Source organism: Anolis carolinensis, chromosome 3 (assembly GCF_035594765.1).
Source record: "Anolis carolinensis isolate JA03-04 chromosome 3, rAnoCar3.1.pri, whole genome shotgun sequence".
NCBI lineage: Eukaryota > Metazoa > Chordata > Lepidosauria > Squamata > Dactyloidae > Anolis > Anolis carolinensis.
This window is the reverse complement of record NC_085843.1, coordinates 233,154,103-233,173,692: the sequence shown is the minus strand read 5'-3', so window position 1 is coordinate 233,173,692 and position 19,590 is coordinate 233,154,103. Positions and strand designations below refer to the sequence as shown.

Genomic DNA, 19,590 nt, shown 5'->3' with positions numbered 1-19,590 from the left:
CTTTGTTAATATTTGGGTTGGGACCATCAAGTAATGCCAGTGCTTCTCGGGATATGTGATATCAGAGACTGGTATTTTTTTTAATGGACCAGGGAATCATATTTGTTCCCATTGCCCACATTTTTTTTCCTGGAAACTTTCTGCATACCAACAGTGGCTTGTGGTTTAACACTAGTCTAGCATTGTGGTAGATTATATTTCTGTGGTAGGAAATGGCAAACCATATTCCTTGCCTAAGAAAACTCAGTGAAATTTAGAGGGTGGTTGTAAGGTGACACGTAATATTAAAACACATACTTTGTATCCTTCAAAGGTAAAGGTAAGGTTTTCCCCTTGACAAAGTCTAGTCGAGTCCGACTCTGGGGGGTGGTGCTCATCTCCATTTCTAAGCCAAAGAGATGGCGTTGTCTGTAGATGCCTCCTACGTCATGTGGCTGGCATGACTGCATGGAGCACCGTTACCTTCCAGCCGGAGCGGTACCTATTGATTTACTCACTTTTGCATGTTTTTGAACTGCTAGGTTGACAATCCTTCAAAACCACAAGTAAACTTTTCCATCATTTCAAGGGCCTTTATTTATGTTTTGGCAGTCCATAGACCTGCTTCAGTTGACCCATCCCTTTCTTAAACACACTGTCCTGTCAGAAAGCCCATTGAACTCAATGGTACTTATATCTGAGTAGAGGTTAATTAAAGGTAAAGGTTTTCACTTGACATTAAGTCCAGTCATGTCCGACTCTGGGGGTTGGTGGTTATCTGCATTTTTAAGCTAAAGAGCCGGTGTTGTCCGTAGACACCTCCAAGGTCATATGGCTGGCATGACTGCATGGAGTGCCGTTACCTTCCTGTCGGAGCGGTACCTATTGATCTACTCACATTTGCATGTTTTCTAACTGCTAGGTTGGCAGAAGCTGGGGCTAACAGTGGGTGCTCACTCCACTCCCTGGATTCAAACCTGCGACCTTTCAGTCTGCAAGTTCAGCAGCTTAACGCTTCAAGTTCACTTTATTATGGTCAATGACCAGCTCATAAGAAGAGGGCCACAGTCCCGCACATGCTTTAATACGCTGTACCATTGGCGGCTCCGAGAGGTTAATTAGGACTGTGAAACGAAGCACAATGTAGTCATTTAAGTGCTGGATTAGTATACTGGGAGACTAGGGTTCAAATCCCAGTTCAGTCATGGAAACCTACTGTTTGACCTTGGGTACGTCGCATTGTATGAGCCTCAGAGGAAGGCAAGGACAATCTCAGTCTGAACTAATTCTGCCAAGGAAACCTTAAGATCACCATGAATCAGGGGTGACTTAAAGGCACAAAATAACAAGAACTGTATTACAAGGTTTTCTGGGAAAGAGACAAGGCAGCAGAGGATATAGTAAGCTGGATGACGCAAATTAGTTTTGTCCTGAGTATTACCATACTTCTTCACAAATCCATACTCAATCATGGGATCTGTGAAGGTAGAAGGAAGTCATGTCTTCTAAATGGATGCACCTTGGCATGGTTCGCTAACATTGCTTTACCAAAATAATTGTGAAGTGGCTTTTATCACACACACACATTTACTCTCCCCAACTCTGTGAGGTGATGTACAAACATCACCTTCTTGTCACCCAGAAAACAAGCAAGAGCAAAGAGAGGATGCATTTATTGATTGGAGCTACTTGCGTCAGCCGGAGTTACCTTCTGTTGGACTTGAATCTTACTGAGTCTAAAGCCTTACACCAGCCTTCTCCAAAATAGGATGTGGGGACTTCGATTCCTACCAATCCCAAAAGGCTCATGGAACAAGAATTCCTTAAGTAAAGAAATGATTGAAGTATTTTGGTCTATGGGTTTGCTTTCTGTTTTGAAGGGCTTGTTAAACCGTAGAGATTTCCCTGCTTTTCCTTAGTTGGATTTCCCGTTATGCAGTCAGTGATGGGGCAGAATATTTTGGCAGCCTTGCTCACAATGCTGTACAAAGGTTTAGGGAAGGACTCAATCTGGCCAGCATTTGAGTGATGCAGCAGTGTGAGTCGTAGGGCTCATTAATTAAGATTAATGGTGTGGGCTGAGAAATGTGAAGAAGATGCTTTCACTGCATTTCCACTCTACGGAAAGCTGTTTTCTTTCAAAAAAAATTTAAAAACTCCATCTCTTAGTTGTAAGAAACTGGAAAAGAAGGTGAAATTGTCAGAAAGAACTAAAAAGGGGCCAGAAGATTTTTTATTTGGCCAAGAAGTAGCAAATCACATCAATGTCTTTTTTTTCCCAAGCCTGATCTTTGTGCCTCCCTGCCCTTCTGAGCAGCAATCCTATGTCAAGAAACCACAATTATGTGCTGATAAGTCCTTCAAGATTTGCCCAATCATTACAGTAGCTGAGTGAATGAGCATGAGCACAACAGACAGAAACCAGACTCAATGGAAGTTGCAGTGTGGTTAAATGTAGTCTCAGAGCAGTCTGCCCACTTATGAAATCCATTCTGAGCAAGCATTCCTTCAACCTAGCCATGGAGCCTCTGATACCTGCCTCTTTTCTGCCTCTTGGTGCTCCTCAAAGATAATTTCTCCTTCCAAACTATGATCCCAGAGCTCTCTTTCTTCCCTCTGCAGATGGGTTCAGGTGTGTGCCTTTAATCCTGACGGGTGTCCTGTGCTTCTAGAAGCTGCAATAGGTGCATTGAGAACATTAGGAAGAACTTCTTGATGATTAGGGCTGTTGAATCTGCTGCCTCAAAGTATGGTGGAGTCTTCTTCCCTGGCAGATTTTAAAATAGAGGCAGATGGCCCTTTCTTGGGAATGGTTTGTGTGTTCCTATGAGGCAGGGAGTTGGACTAGATGGCCCTTATGGTCTCTTCCAACTCTATGGGAATATGTGTTGTCGAAAGCTTTCATGGCCAGAATCACTGGGTTGATTCATGTCTGGAATTCCTCTGTTTTCAGAGTGTTGTTCTTTGTTTACTGTCCTGATTTTAGAGTTCTTTTTTAATATTGGTAGGCTGATTTTGTTCATTTTCATGGTTTCTTCCTTTGATGAAATTGTCCACATGCTTGTGGATTTCAATGGCTTCTCTGTGTAGTCTGACATGGTGGTTGTTGGAGTGGTTGAGCATTTCTGTGTTCTCAAATAATATGCTGTGTCCAGGTTGGTTCATCAAGTGCTCTGCTATGGCTGACTTTTCTGGTTGAGTTAGTCTGCAGTGCCTTTCATGTTCCTTGATTTGTGTTTGTGCAATGCTGCCTTTGGTGATCTCTATGTAGACTTGTCCAGAGCTGCGTAGTATATGGTAAATTCCTGCAGAGGTGAGGGGATCCCTCTTGTCCTTCACTGAACGTAGCATTTGTTGGATTTTCTGAGTGAGTCTGTAGATAGTTTGTAGGTTGTGCATATAGGCCTGGTTTGGGGGTGACTGATCTCAGATCTGAGAGTTATAGTTTACCCTTATCCAGAGCCCTGAATCCAGCCGACTATGGATCTGGACTAAACTTGGTACACAGTCCCAACATGGCCAACTGTGCATACAGGCCTGGTTTGGGGGTGATCGAACTCGGATCTGGGAGTTGTAGTTCACTCTTATCCAGAGAGCCCTGAATCCAACTGACGATGATGGACCTGGACTAAACTTGGCACATAGACCCAACATGGCCAACTGTGCATACGGACCTCGTTGGGGAGTGATCGACCTTTGATCTGGGAGTTGTAGTTCACTCTTATCCAGAGAGCCCTGAACCTATCCGACTACAATGGATCTGGACTAAACTTGGCACACAGACCCAACATGGCCAACTGTGCATACAGGCCTGGTTTGGGAGTGATTGATCTCAGATCTGAAAGTTATAGTTCACCCTTATCCAAAGAACCCTGAACCCAGCTGACTATGGATCTGGACTAAACTTGGCACACAGTCCCAACATGGCCAACTGTGTATACAGGCCTGGTTTGGGAGTGATTGATCTCAGATCTGAGAGTTATAGTTCACCCTTATCCAGAAAGCTCCGAACCCAGCTGACTATGGATCTGGACTAAACTTGGCGCATAGACCCAACGTGGCCAACTGTGCATACGGCCCTCATTTGGGAGTGATCGACCTTGGATCTGGGAGTTGTAGTTCACTCTTATCCAGAGAGCCCTGAACCCAGCTGATGAAGATAGATCTGGACTAAACTTGGCACACAGACCCAACATGGCCAAGTGTGAATACTGTCAGGGTTTGGGGTGATTGCCCTGGGAATCTGGGAGTTGTAGTTCACCTTTACCCAGGCAGCACTGAACGATTCACTCTTATTCACAGTCTGAACCCAGCCAAGGGCGGATCTGGACCAAACTTCAGTGATATTACCTAACATCCCAGAACAAACAATGCCTTCTTTTAATAACCCGGGCACCGCCGGGTCCCCAAGTAATCATAATAAGTGCGCGCGGAGAAAGGGAAGAAAGTGCCTGGCGTGCGCTGCTTTCCTTCTTTCTTTTTTAGCAGCCTCTTCGGGTGCAGACGCACATGCCGGGGGAGACACGTGTCTGAGGGCCTCCCCCCCCTCCAAAAAAAAAAAAAAAAAGCATCAAGCTCCCGGTTTCCCGCCAGTGAAGCACGACAGAGCGCCTCCTCCTCCTCCTCCTCCTCCTCCTCCTCCTCCTCTCCTTCGGGGCAGGCAGAGAGGAGGTTGGGTGCGGGGAACCCGGACTCAGGGTTTGCGCTTCGGAGCAGAGGGGGGAATAAGTCTTCTTCCCCCTCCGAAGGCTGTCGAGGGCGGCGGGGAAGCATCTTTCTCCAGGCGAAGAAGGAAGCGCCGCGGAGTGAGCGCTTCTCCCGTTGCCAAGGCGCCGGACGCTGGAGCTCCCTCGGCGGAAGCCTTTGGGGAGAAGGAAGGGCCCAAGGTGGGGCGGGGCGGGGAGGGGGAGGGGAAGGGGACGGGGAGGGGGCCTCGCTCGGGATCGGCCCCGGGGAGGGAGGGGGGGAGGCAGCCCGGCCAAGGCAGCCCAGCCGCTCCCGTCCCGTCGAAGCAGCTCGGAGCGCCTCCGGTGCGCAAGATGCGCGGCAAGGAGCGCAAGGAGAGCCTCTCCGACTCCCGGGACCTCGACGGCTCCTACGACCAGCTCACCAGTGAGTCCTGCCCGAGCTGGGCGCCGGGTTTTCCTTATTATTGTTATTATGTTATCTAAAAGGGGGTGGGAGAAGGTGTAGCATCCCTGTAGCAACCCAGAGATAGAGGGAGGGAAGGAGGGAAGAGATCTGCTTTCAAAAAGCAGAGGCGGGATGGCCATCTGTCGGGAATGCTTTGATTGTGCTTTCCCTGGTTGGACTGGATGGCTTTTGCAGCTCTCTTCCAACTCTAGTATTCCATCAGGAAAGATTCCCTCAGCACACACACACATACACCTGTCACCTCTCTCAAGATCCTTCCTCCTTTCAAGATTTGGGGAGGCTAAAGCTCCTCGCCTTTGCCCCTTTAGTCCTCCTACTATAAACATGATGGGAATGAGTGAGTGTGAGTGTTGGGTTGTGTGTGTTTGCGTGCTGAGGTTAGGGGGAGAGTCTTGTTTACTTGGGATATAGAAAGGGAGCATGCACTGCGTTGCCAGCTGTGATGCCCGCTTTCCAATTCCAACAGAAAGGAAACCATGAACATGAACAAAATCTGGCTACCAGTATTTAAAAAACTCTAAAATCAGGACAGTAAATAAAGAATAACACTCAGAAGACAAGGAAATTCCAGACATGAAACAATCAGGGCCAGCTAACACCTCACAAAGGATTCCCCCAGGCAGGAGTCAGCCAGCCCTTGGACCTGTAAGGCCTTTAAATGCTAATCAGGGTGATTAATTACAACATTCACACTTACCTCTAACAGACAAGAGTTCTTTCTCCCACCTGTCACCTTTCTCAAAATATTTCTTCCTTTTAAGATTTGGGGAGGCTAAGAGCTCCTCACCTTTGTCCCCTTATTCCTCCAGTCATAAACATGATGGGAGTGAGTTCGTGTGAGTGTTGGGTTGCGTGTGTGTTTGTGTGCTGAGGTAAGGGAGAGAATCTTGTTGGCTTGGTATATGGAAAAGGAGCATGCACTGCGTTGTGATGCTTTCTTTCCAAGACTGGATGCCTGGGTGGCTGTGAATTTTCCGGGCTGTATGGCCAGGTTCCAGGAGCATTCTCTCCAGACGTTTCACCCACATCTATGGCAGGCATCCTTAGAGGTAGAGAGGTATATTAGAAACAAGGCAAGAGGGATTTATATATCTATGGAATGTTCAGGGTGGGAGAAAGAACTCTTGTCTGTTGGAAGCAAGCGTGAATGTTGTAATTAATTGCCTCATTAGCACTGAAAAGCCTTGCAGCTTCAAAGCCTGGCTGATTCCTGCCTGGGGGAATCCTTTGTTGGGAGGCGTTAGCTGGACCTGATTGTTTCATGTCTAGAGTTCCCCTATTTTATGAGTGTTGCTCTTTACTTACTGTCCTGATTGTAGATTTTTTAAAATACTGGTAGCCAGGTTTTGTTCATTTTCATGGTTTCTTACTTTCTATTGAAATTGTCCACATGCTTGTGGATATCAATGACTTTTCTGCGTAGTCTGACATATTAGCTGTTTAGAGTTGTCCAGGATTACTGTGTTCTAAAATAATATGCTGTGTCCAGGTTGGTTCATCAAGAAACACAACCTACAAGCTATCTACAGACCCACTAAGAAAATCCAACAAATGCTACATTCAGCAAAGGACAAGAGGGATCGTCTCCCCTCTGCAGTAGGCTACCGGATACCATGTAGCTGTGGACAAGTCTACAGAGGGACCACTAAACACAGCATTGCCCACACACGAATCAAGGAACTGAAAGGCAATGCAGATTAGCTCAACCAGAGAAGCCATCCATAGCAGAGCACGTGGTGAACCAACCTGGATGCAGCATATTATTTGGGAACACAGAAATGCTGGACCACTCTAACAACCACCATGACAGACCACACAGAGAAGCCACTGAAATCCACAAGCATGTGGACAATTTCAACAGAAAGGAGGAAAACATGAAAATGAAGAAAATCTGGCTACCACTATTTTAAAAACTCTAAAATCAGGACAGTAAATAAAGAGTGACACTCAAAAAACAGGGGAATTCCAGACATGAATCAATCAGAGCCAGCAAACACTTCCCAACGAAGGATTCCCCCAGGCAGGAATCAGCCAGGCCTTGAAGCTGAAAGGCCTTTAAATGCTAATCAAGATGATTAATTACAACATTCACACTTGCCTCCAATAGACAAGAGTTCTTTCTCCCACCCTGGACCTTCACAGATATATAAACCTCCCTTGCCAATATACCTCACATCTTCTGAGGATGCCTGCTATAGATGTGGGCAAAACGTCAGGCGAGAATGCTTTTGGAACATGGCCATACAGCCCAGAAAACTCACAGCCACCCAGTGATTCTGGCCTTGTAAGTCTTCGACAACACACTAAAGTGAATGGATGGCATCTCCCCATCCCTTGGAGGCACCACACTGCATGGATGGAGCCTGGCAAGACCCGCACGAGGGACTTGATCACATCAGAAGGGATGCATTTAAATCTGTTCTGCTCCCTCCAGTCACTGAGGGACCACATTAAGTTTCTCCTGAGAAAGGCTTAGCTCAATAAAGCAAACAGTAAGAAACCAGGAGACTTTCATTCCCATTGCACCATACAAAGTGGCCCAGCAGCCAAGGGACTCTCTCTCCAAGGCCTGTTTTTGCGTGTGTGTCAAAGCCAATTGAGTTCTCAGCAGACCAACCTCCCCGCGCCACTTGCACCTTCTTCTCTTGCCCCTAAATGCCACTCGAGGAATTCATTGCCTGCAAAATAAAAGAAAGGGGGGAGGGGTTCTTCCCCCACGGAGATGTGATGAAAGGAGATATTTTCAGCAGAGCAGGAATTCAAAGCCCACACAACTTTCCTGCCTCTTCGGTGACTTTAACACGTCTGTACAGATTTAAAATCAAAACGAAGTTAAAAATAAATGCAAACCCTTCCCAGGCCGTGAACTTTGATTGCAGATCCCGCTGGGGAGGTGTGGGCATGGGGCCTCCCATCCACCGCTGTCCAGGTAGCAGCCTTGATTTCTCAGCAGGAAGGTCTCCTCTTTCCCTGCACTTTGTCTGAAGGAAAGCCAGGCCTGGTGAAGATTAAGTAACCTGCCAAGGAAGAGGCACAGCCACCTGGAGGGCAGGCAGGCAGGCATTAGGGATTCAATCACCCTTTCCCTCCTTTTCTTTCTTTTCTTTCACTGTTGAATGGCATTTTGTTCTAAAATCACTTTTCAATAAGGGCTCTTCCACACAGCCATATAACCCAGGATATCAAGGCAGGAAAACCCACAATATCTGCTTTGAACTGGGTTGTCTGAGTCCACACTGCCATATATTCCACTTCAAAGCAGATATTGTGGGATTTCCTGCCTTGATATTCTGGGTTATATGGCTGCGTGGAAGGGCCCTTACAGGGAACCCGAAAAGGGAAAGAAAAGCCAGTGCAAAATGGTCACTAAAATGTTTTAAACTCTCAGTAAATGCAGTTGTCCTGGGTTCTAAGGCATACTTTCCCCACATATAAACATCTCCAAAAATGAAGTGATTCTTAGAATTGCAGACACACACATACATATATATGGGGGCTTTTGGGTGATACTCAAATGAGTGTGCATTACAATTGATGGTATCTTAGAACTGAGGAAATACAGTATTTCGGCTATATATTTGTGGGATAAATAAAACTTGGAGGAGTAAGTAAAATAAAAATAATTATTGACAGAAAGAAGAGCGTCTCAAAGATGTGTAGATTCATAACCACAATTTTTTTTAACATTTTTATTTCTATTTACCATTGGGCAACTTTTTATCGTATTCTTTGCGCCATGTACTGGTGAAAAGAACACATATTTTTCAAAGGATTTGCCTGATGAGTAGATGTTGTCTTTAGGTCAGTTAGGATTTTGCTTCAAGCTGGACAGAATCTGAACCTGTCCCTCTTGCTTATCCTAGCCACTTGCTGTCACATCCTTTTCACGTATCTGCTGCATGTTTTTATTCTCATTTGAGATCAGTTTTTATGCTACCTTTCCCTTCTAACACACTACGCACTCTCAACAAGCATAACATAAAAGCAGTTGTATTTTGTGACTTAAACCACAGAATCTAAACACCACATAAATGTGTGTTCTGTGGGCACTTGTGTCACCATATTTCTTTATTAACTATCTATTCTTCTCTTTGTGATTGGTTGGCACAATGTCCTTGATTTGTTTACTTTTTCCACAGATTTCATGTGGAACAGTAATGAGGGCAAAAGGCAGATCTATTTGCATCACTAGGTAGAGGTCAGGGCTGTTGTCTAAATTCACAATGTGATTGGATAGGTTCTAGTTTATTTTTTAAAAGGATTTACAGGAAAGCGGTGAGGCACATACACAATTACAGTATTGGTTATATGTACACAATTATTCAAAGCATGTTGGAGTCACCTAAAATGAACTTGTGTGTTAAGAAACGTTTTAAAGACATTGTTGTAAACTGAGATGAGCAATTACAGAAAACCTCTCTCTGTTTTTCTGTGGAGGTGTTCGCAAGCGCTTCCAGAAACATTAGATTTTGTAAGTGCCTCTCAACCTTTGGCCAGTTGAGTACCTGAAAAAGAGACACAGAGATCTGGGCAAACGCTCTACATGCTTTCATTAGGAAGTTCAGATATTACAGGAGTGTCTATAAAACTACATTCACTTTCAGCACCATTGCATCTGGACAGCCAGGAAACAATTATATTTTTTCTAAAGGATGTTGGAGAACATCCCTGGATTCAAAATCTGGTTAAATCACGGTTGTTTGGTCCTGTCACCTCTGCAGGTCATATGGAACTTGCAATCACGGGAAAATCCACAAAAATGAGTCACCACTCTCCCTTTTAAGTTACTTATATCTAGCTATTCTAAAAAGATTGGCTATGGGTATCTAAAAGCCACTGTATCTAGAAGCTGCTTTCCTTTTTCTGTGTAAATCTGGGAAAGTTTCAACTTGTCACTGTAACTATACTCTTATTTTAGGAATCTTGAATAGGATGAGGAATATGCAGGGGGTAGTGCTATTTGGTGAGCTATTTAGAGCTATTTACCCTGTCAAGTGGCTTGTTAGTATGTTTACCTGAACACGACTTTGAAGACAGCTGCTTGGAAATCAAAGAATTCTGTTAAATAGCCCTGTAGCCATCACAAATATTACAGATTGCTGCTGTAATGAGGAAGAGTCTAGGCCTCCTCAAGGTAGTACAAATCTGACTTGAAAATGTATAATTAGATATGTATTGCACTGATCCTAGACGATTCAATTGTTGCAGTCAGACATCTATTGGTTTGGGAGGTATTTGCTTTAAAAAGTCTAGAAAAGAGTATGATAGGACCATTCCTGGCTCTACTGTGAAGTTATTACCTTTGAGTCACTATGATTCTAGCAAAACGGGATGTTCAAATTTCCAAAGCACTTCAGGCATATAGGAGGTAATAGGTTAGCTAATAATCATCATTATTTTTATTGCCAGTGTTACAACCATCACCACCTTAAATTGGTGTGTCATGTGTACTTTTCAGACAGCAACAGCACCTCCTTGAATTCCCATTAAAAACTGTTACCTGTTTTCACTTTACAGCTCTCAATAAGAACAACAACCTGCAGCAGATAAATAATACGTGGCATTTCTCTCCATCCTGCATGGATTCATGATCTGTTTCACCACTCAATGTTCAGGTGTGGGATGTGCAATAGACAGGCATGTGTGATACAGAGCAGGTGTTAACTCTCAAGACTTGCTCATTCATCACTTTGTAAATGTCACCAGCCTTGCTATAGATGATGCAGAAGTTGGCCTCCAAGTCTTGGGCACTCACATGTTTTCCAGTGCTGGTTACCTATTCCCTCTCCTGTTTGACTTGGTCTCCTCTTTCCTCATTCCCAAAGTCCAGCGAATGGTCTTCTTGCAAATCCTTTGTCATATTGTCGATGTTGAACAGCTGGTACGTTCAACCCCAGAGACGACTGTATTTTGGCAGTGGGTGAATGATCACTATAGAAACAGCCTACAGTGTGCTTTGGGACCCTGTCAAGGCATAAATTTATTTCACTCAATTACAGTGACAGGTAAAGAGCGGCAGTAAGTCATATTGCCTCTTCCAAGCCACCCACTGGGAATGCCAGGCGTATTTATGGATGGGGTGGCAAGGTAGCAGCTGGCCTGATCTTCCTCCCTACAGCCCACAGAGAGGTTGTGATTAAAACTCCTTTTCATTGTCAAATGTAAGGCCAAGCCTGCCGCATGGTCCTGTCAGTAGGTAGCAAGGGATAGAGATGTGATCATTGCCCTTACCTGTTCGTCTACCTGGGAGGTAACCAAAGATTATGATATTTAAACAAGCACAGGTATCTTATGCATACGGGAACTCTCAGAACTTGGAGAAGTTACACATTGAACCCTGACTCTCAGAACCTCAGTAATGGTACCTTGTGTATAAAATACAAATGCTTGTTTAAATATCACAATCTTTGGTTGTTTTCTTCCAAATGGCTGATGGAGATTCTGAGAGCTGGAGCCTTTAAAAAATAACTTTTCTAAGTTCTGCTGGTTATCAAGAAGTTTGAGACCTTTGGCAAACCATATTAGGATTTGAGATCTAGTAATAGACGTCAGTGTGGCCTCTTGCTTTCTCTGGCAAACAATCTATTAAATGTCATAAACAGGAGATATCTGATTGTTATATGTACATGGCAGGCATGTAGCCGGGGGGGGGGGGGGCTTGAGGGGCTTCAGCCCCCCCCCTCCTGAAATTCTCAGGATAGTCTGTGAGAAGGCTTTACGTTTATTATTTAAACTGTTATGTTTATTCATATCATGATCTGATCACCATGCTCAATATATCCCATATGCATAGCGGTATTGGGATAACAATACAAAAGGTTTACTAGGGTAGACCCTCTCCCGCTCAGACTCAGCCCCCCTGAACCAAAATCCCAGCCCCTCCTGAAACAAAATCCTGGCTACGGGCCTGGTACATGGCATGTAGGATGTATGTGCCCATGGGTTTAGCATAAGGATGGGATTGTTCAGCACTCCAGAGTTTGCTGAATTGAAACTTCCAGCAACCTATACTGTTGACTATTATTTTTAGGACTGATTGGAGTTGCAATTCAACCGCTTCTGGAAAGGCAGGCAATTCTCATCCTGATTTAGGAAGTGTGTTATGCATGGCTGGTTAAATGACTGTGTGAGTGTATATGGCAGGATGGGTGTGAGTATGGATGGTCCTTACCCATGTTCAGGGGCAGGGATATGTCCTTATCCACACATCCACACCTACACACAATCTGGTCCTTTTACTGATGTTCTCTCTTGCAGATCCTGCAGCTGGATTTTGATCCCCTTTTCCTTCCTCCACACTTCAGTCTTTGTCAATATCAGTTCTAATTCATTCAGCCTTGACTCTGCCACTTCCACACGTTGAGGACTTTGGGGATAGAGGCCTTTACTTCATGGCCTCGTCAGGGAAGCTGGGTCTAACCTGGTCCAGACTAGACCCAAGGCCCAACACATGATGAGACTTCAATGACCAAGTGTTTTGTCCTACAGGGATGCTTCACCTTGGGAATTTAACTTTATACTGTATTGATTCCTATCATACTGCATGTCAGCTCTCCTTTATGTGCTTTGTCAATTTCTGAGACTTGTTTTTTGCTTTCCTGGCTTGGACATTAAATTCTTATAGGTTGTTTAGTTGCATCTGACTTGATGTGTTTTCACTTTGCTCCGTTGTTTTTGCGAAAGGAAGGTGTATGTGTGCAACTGAGCTGTCTGGGTGCTACTATCCTGCTGCAAAATTAATGCGTTGTTATTTTCTGCTTATGCTTGGAGTTGGACAGAAGCTGGTTCACAGTACCCAGGTTTAGATCCAAGAGGACATGAGCAGAGGATGAACAGGACATTTGTGCCAAAATGCGTGACTTTGAAGAGACAATAATAAGGTCTGCAGTACTGATGGCAATTTGCTGGTGTCAACAATGCAACTAACTATGGGTGGCATTGTGGGATACTTCTCTAAGGAAGCTTTTGGTCCAAATACTGTGTTTCCCCGAAAATAAGACAGTGTCTTATATTAATTTTTGCTCCCAAAGATGTGCTAGGTCTTATTTTCAGGGAATGTCTTATTTTTCCATGAAGAAGAATTCACATTTATTGTTGAACAAAAAAATGAACATTTATTATATACTGTACAGTAGCTGTCATCACAAACCAGCATAACCAGACAAACTGTGAATCCTATCAAGAATTTCTTGTTACTACCATTATTTCCATGTACAACTGGTATGTACATTTACTAATCCTGCATGCTCTGGTGTTCTGTTCGGCGGGCATGCTTCCAAACAAAAACTTTGCTAGGTCTTACTTTTGGGGGAGGCCTTATATTTAGCAATTCAGCAAAACTTCTACTAGGTCTTATTTTTTGGGGATGTCTTATTTTCGGGGAAACAGGGTAGCACCTCCAAGATTGTTTTATGCTGGTTCTGGAAGAAAGGGTTTGAAAGTAGGAATTGTCCATCTTAGGCACAAGGGCTGATGCAGTTCCATTGGTAGAGACTTGCAGTTTCTCAATTCGTTCCTAAAATGAAAAAAAAAAATGATAGTGGGATTGGGATGAGAGTCTGTATAGTTGTCCCTCTGTATTCATGGATTCTGCATCCATGTATTCAACCATTCTCATTTAAAATATTTTTCAAAAATCCCTAAAACAAACCTTGATTTTGCCATGTTATATAAGCAAAACCATATTACTATGCCATTGAATATAATGGGATTTGTATATCCACAGATTTTGGTATCCATATGGGGGTCCTGGACTCAAATTGCAGGAGATATGAAAGACTCACTGCATTTGAATCTTTGGGTTTGCACATTATGCAACATTTGCATCTGTCATAACTGATCAACATTTCAGAGGAGATTCAGAAGAGCAGAATTAACCATTTTTCTCATTTCCATCTGATGGGATGAGATTTTCACTCTGCTTTCTACCAAGTGGTGGTAACGGGAGGGCCAGCAGGTCCTGAAAAGTGTGCAAATTATTGCTTTGAAGTTGCACATATTATGAAAGCAACAAGATGTCTCAGAAGGTCAAATGGGTGCCTGGACATGATGCAAGGTGACACCTTGGGGCAGTTGGGGTTTCTTTTCTGCAGGAGCCAGAAATTCAAAGTACTATAGCTCATGCCAGTGAAGCTTTAGTAAAGGCAACAGGGAAGTCAGTCTTGGGGAAGCAGGGACCACTGAGTCAGGGCTTTACATGTGGGACTTGTTCTTCCATGTCGGTTGTTCTGTTTTTGCTTCCTTGTTCATTTGCACTTGAATGCTCATATGCCTCTTTCACACCCAGATAAAGCAGGATGGTGGCCCTGCCTATACGATCCTTGGAACTTGGACCATTCTTTGCCCTGGACTTGAGTATTCTTCTCAGTATTCAAGAAGAGGTGTGAGGATATTGCTGCTGCCATTTTGTAATTACGTTTCCAACCTAACCTTTGCCAGCAAACAAAATACTCAGGTACATACCGTATATGGTTGTCAGGAAAGAGAAGGGATGGAAAGAGGTTGGTTTAATCTGGTTATTTATGATGAATTCCTGAGAATTCATCTCAGGAATCATCACTTCTTTTCTTTTAATCCTGCCTTTCTTCCAGCGTGGGACCCAAGGCATCTTGTATGGGACCCAAACTTTGGAATTAATGAGATAGATACTGTGCAACCCACATATCTCTGGGGGATATGTTCCCAGACTATGTAAGATATGCAAATGTGCAAATTATAGCACCTTTTAGTTTAGAGTGTGAGACAAAGGTGGCTCAGACTATGTAATTGGAAGTGCAAGGTATGGTTCCAAACATGAAGACAGGTTATGTGGTGTTTTGTAAATCAGCAGAAGTGCAAAGAGCAGAAACGATTCAAATCCTAAAATTCTCCATGTTTCCCATTGGGAGGCTTTGGGTGCTGTAAGGAGCTTGGCACAATTTCATATGAGCGCTGTGTGATTTCCAGATCTTGGGGACAAACAACCCACAAACCCCACATGGATGTAAAGTGTCTAAGTGGAGCTGGCAGCTGCTCTATTTGCAGAAGCTTGGAATTTATATAAAAAAGAACAAAAGGTTCAAAGCAGTAAATGGGGGAAAGCATTATAGATTCCTTTCACTCAATGAGCACTGAATCAAATGATAATAAATGGGGACATCTAGATTATGGGGAATACAGGGGAATTCCCTGCAAGCCAGTAGAAAATAGCAGACAGAGAAGAAGTTGCTTTCTGGACTACATCTCCCAGCCAGCATGGCAAGTCAGGAGATTCTGGAAGTGTCATTAAAAACAATACTTCTTACGTGTTCTGAAACATATTTCATACCAAAGAAACACAGCAACTTGGCTGAGCTCTGGGTGACCCTTTCTTATATATGTGTCCCATGAAGGAACTAATAACCGTACAGAGTTATTTCTTAAGAGCTCTAAATTAGATTGATGAAATGAAGATAACTCATTGGGGAAAGCTGGGATAGAGGAACAGAAGAGGAGATTGGTCCGACTCTTCTAACAGACTGTATTTTCTCTCTCCCCGCCCTCCAGCTTTCCTTTTTATCAGCAATGATTTCATTAAGCAAAGTGCTTTTACTTTGGTTTAAGGCAGATTGCTATACAGTGAAGCTGGTGATTAATCAGCCAGGTCTGTTGGCTGCCTCTCGTCTTACGGCTGGGAGGAACAAAACCGCTCAAGGGGCTTGAGGTCTTTTTTGGGTGGAGGCATAATAATATTTTTTTTTGACATACTTGATGACATCTTGCTTTTAGAACATTTCGGCTCTGGCAGCACTTGGAAAAATAGACTATTTTGAGAGCACAACTTCCTGAAGCCCCATGGCCTTTGCTGGTTGCAGGGATCTTTTGAAAGCTGAAGTCCTAAATGAGTATTCACCAGGCGTGCATCCAGGACTGGCCCTAGGCAATTTTCAAGTGTAAGCAAGCAGTATTTTTGGCGCATCCCCCCAAACCAATCACTGAATCATGGCGCAGGGATGAGTGCTTCTTTGTCCCCCCCCCCCGCGCCTTCGGGGTGGGGGTGGGAGCCTCCCACTGCCCCTCCAAAGCCGGGAAGGGGAGGAAAGTGTGAAAGAGCACCCATCCCCGAGGCGTGGAATCATGTTACAGGGATGAGTGCTTCTTCACTCTTCCCCCCCCCCCGCCCCCGGCTTCGAAGGGGCGGTGGGAGTCTCCCACTGCCTCTCCAAAGCCGGGAAGGGGGGAAAAATGCGAAGGAGCACCCATCTCCGAGGTGCAGGAAAACAACAGAAATGGCTGCAGTGGTGAGGGAGCCTCAGCCACTTCTGTTGTTTTCCCGCGCCGCAGGGATGGGTGCTACTTTGCTCTCCCCCCTGGCTTTGGAGGGGTGGTGGGAGGGTGAGGGAGCCCGGCAGACAGGGAAGTGGAGGTAAGCAGGCCGGCTTGCAGCCAGGTGGGTTAATTGCGCTCTCCAAGGTGCCTCAACTGCGCCCTCTAGAGGACTGCGCCTTCAGCAGTGCATAGTTCGCATATAGCTTGAACCGCCCCTGGGTGCATCTACACTGGATAACGGATGTAGTTTTGTATCTCAAAAATAGAGCTGATAGGGAAAATGGGTGTAATGTTTGGAATCAGTGCGTCAAATATACCTAGAAACAGACTTAACATCTGAGGCACCAAAATGTATGTTGGCCAGTGAATATTTTCAAGAACTGGGCTGGGATCATCAGTAAGGAAATTGGAGACTACATCTATCTAAACTTTACTAATCAGGAACTGTTTATCTACCACATGTTTTCCTACCCATTTATGTCCATCATAAGGTAATGGTTTTCTCCTGACATTAAGTCCAGTAATGTCCGACTCTGAGGGTTGGTGCTCATCTCAATTTCTAAGCCAAAGAGCCAGTGTTATCCGTAGATGCCTCCAAGGTCATGTGGCTGGCATGACTGCATGGAGCGCTGTTACCTTCCCACCTACCCTATTGGTATACTCACATTTGCAAGTTTTCAAACTGCTAGGTTGGCAGAAGCTGGGGCTAACAGCGGGAGCTCACCCCACTCCCTGGATCCGAACCGTCGACCTTTCAATCAGCAAGATCAGCAGCTCGGCAGTTTAATCCGCTGCACCACCAGGGGGCTCATATTATTATGTCCATCATAATAGCTACTAAATTTCAGCTTTTACAATGGTAGGTTTATTCCATTGTAATTCCACTATGCTGTAATTATACTGAGAGTAGATAGTATCCCCTCAAGTTTTGGAAGGACTAGTGGCGCTAGACACAGTCTTTTCTCTGTCTCAGTTTCTCGCCTATTGAATGGGAGTAACAATGACTACTTCTGCAGAGGCTTTGTCAGGTTAATGAGCTGAAGACTGTGAACCACTTTGCAAACAAAGAACGTACTCGATGAAATAATTACCTTCCATTTATTTCCAACCTTTGTATAAGGGCTGAAAGTGTCTAGTCTAGGGGAAAAACATGAAGGTAAAGTGGAAAGAAGCATAAAATGCTTGTGTTTCTTGGTAAAAGCAAAATGAGCTGTGCCGTGATTTTGGGTCCTGGTGAAAAGAGGGATGCGAGAGATCATTTCATGCAATCTGAGAAAAGATGACCCAGGGCGAGTGGGTCTTGGGCTAATGTTATGCCTTCTAAAAACAGGTAATTTATCTTGCTTTACTTTTGTTGTGACATTATGTCTGAGCGAGGCTTTGGCTTACTGGAAGAGAAAATATCTGTTTTTACATTTTTTATTTTTCTGGTTACTCGTGCGTATGTGCACATGCACACATGCCTATACACACAAACTTTAATCCATGTGTCTCTAGAATGTGTTTATAGATTTGGTGATTGGTTAAAAGATATCTTAGATCTTTGCAGTATCCATGTTCCCTTTTTGAAGTTGGATACCTAATCACACAAGCCATTCTATATTGAAGGAGAGTTAGCCGGTCTCCTTTTGAATGACAAGAATGACATTTACAGTAAGAGGATATTTTTGGAGTACTTTGAATGTTTTAAATACACAATACCCATTCCTATATAGCATAGTGAAGTTGTTCTTTCATTGCAGAATATAGATTATCAAAGAGCACCAAAAGAGATATGAGCATATTGCACAAGGTGTGCAGGAATGTGAAGAAATCTTGAGAGGGGAGGATCTAAAGGGGGAATCATGAAGATATGGATTGTGAATTTTGTGGGGGAATGGGCTGCTGAATAAATGATTTAAGACTAAAATGGGAAACTCAGTTTGAGGTAGGGATAGGATAGAATATCCTGGTAAAGACGGCAGCCAGCTGGCTGGCTGAAAACCTGAAAAGGAACACTTTGTTTTTCAATATAATGTCTACTTTCTTTACTTATGTTCTGGAACCCCCGGTGGTGCAATGGTTTAAACCCTTGTGCCGGTGGGACTGCTGACTGAAAGGTTGGTGGTCTGAATCCAGGGAGTGGGGTGAGCTCCTTTCTGTCAGCTCCAGCTTCCCATGCAGGGACATGAGAGAAACCTCCCACAAAATGGTAAAACATCCGGGTGTCCCCTGGGCAATGTCCTTGCAGACGTCCAATTCTCTCACACCAGATGCGACTGCAGTTTCTCAAGTCGATCCTGACACAAAGAAAAACACTTATGTTCTGTCCAAGCTGTTTCCTGATTTTTTTTTCTCAACTGAGCCTTCAAGTTCATATGGTGATGTCAAGGTGACCAAACCTGCTGCTTTTTCCACACATAAACATGAAAGGTTCAACCTTTGTTTTTCAAGAAGAAGTGTGTTTCCTGGCAACTTCTGGGAGTGTGATTATCTTCAAAAAATAAAGAACATGGTGTTGGGAAGCTTATGTGGGCCATAGCATATTATTTAAGTGTTCATAAGCAAAGAGGGTGAGTTTGCTGTATTCCACGTCTTTAAGAAGAAAGCCAGGAATCTTAATGCCACAAGCATCCTCGTTTCCAGCTATGAATGCTCTCACTTTGGGGCAGTCAGTGGTCGGAGCGGCTGGGATCTGAATATCATTATTGGAGGACAGGGCCAACTTCCACCTATAAGGCCGTAATAGCAACCAATGTGTTTCCTTACAGCAAGAATGGCTACTGCAGTGGGTCTGGAGAACTGTTTTTAGCTAGTTATTCTTAGGTTATATAGTGGCTATTGCAACCTATTTAAAAGGTAAATTGTTGTAGCTCAGCAGCAGTCACAACAGACGGGGCAGCTGGATTCCCTGAAGACTTAGAGTCAGACTGGATTGTGGGCTTTGCTGGGAATCCTTCTGATGCAGGCCAAGAAAGTGAAACAGTGTCAGATAGAAATGCAGTCACAGATGCAGGGCCTGAGAATGTAATTGCTTCTGAACCTCAAGGCCAGGCACAGGAGTTGGAATCATCCTCTCTAGATAAGGAGTCTAGCGAAGACGAAGTGATGAGAAACTCTCATGGAAAAGCACCTGGTGATATTGACCTCAGCAAGGAGACATGTTTGGAGATTTAGAGATTAGAGCAGATA

The 19,590-nt window shown here is 44.2% G+C and overlaps 1 protein-coding gene across 3 annotated transcripts in view; it reads left to right on the top strand.

Annotated features, from left to right (window-relative positions):
- The first annotated feature begins 4,911 nt into the window (after window positions 1–4,911).
- kcnip2 (potassium voltage-gated channel interacting protein 2) overlaps window positions 4,912–19,590 on the top strand; it is a 159,801-nt gene continuing 145,122 nt past the window's right edge. For 2 of the 3 annotated variants that reach the window (XM_003224226.4, XM_062976344.1), the window contains exon 1: window positions 4,912–5,091. In XM_003224226.4, coding sequence (XP_003224274.1) covers window positions 5,019–5,091 — 73 coding nt within the window. In that variant the 5' untranslated portion in view covers window positions 4,912–5,018. The remainder of the gene's footprint in view (window positions 5,092–19,590) is intronic. The other variant, XM_003224225.3, reaches the window with a different exon arrangement.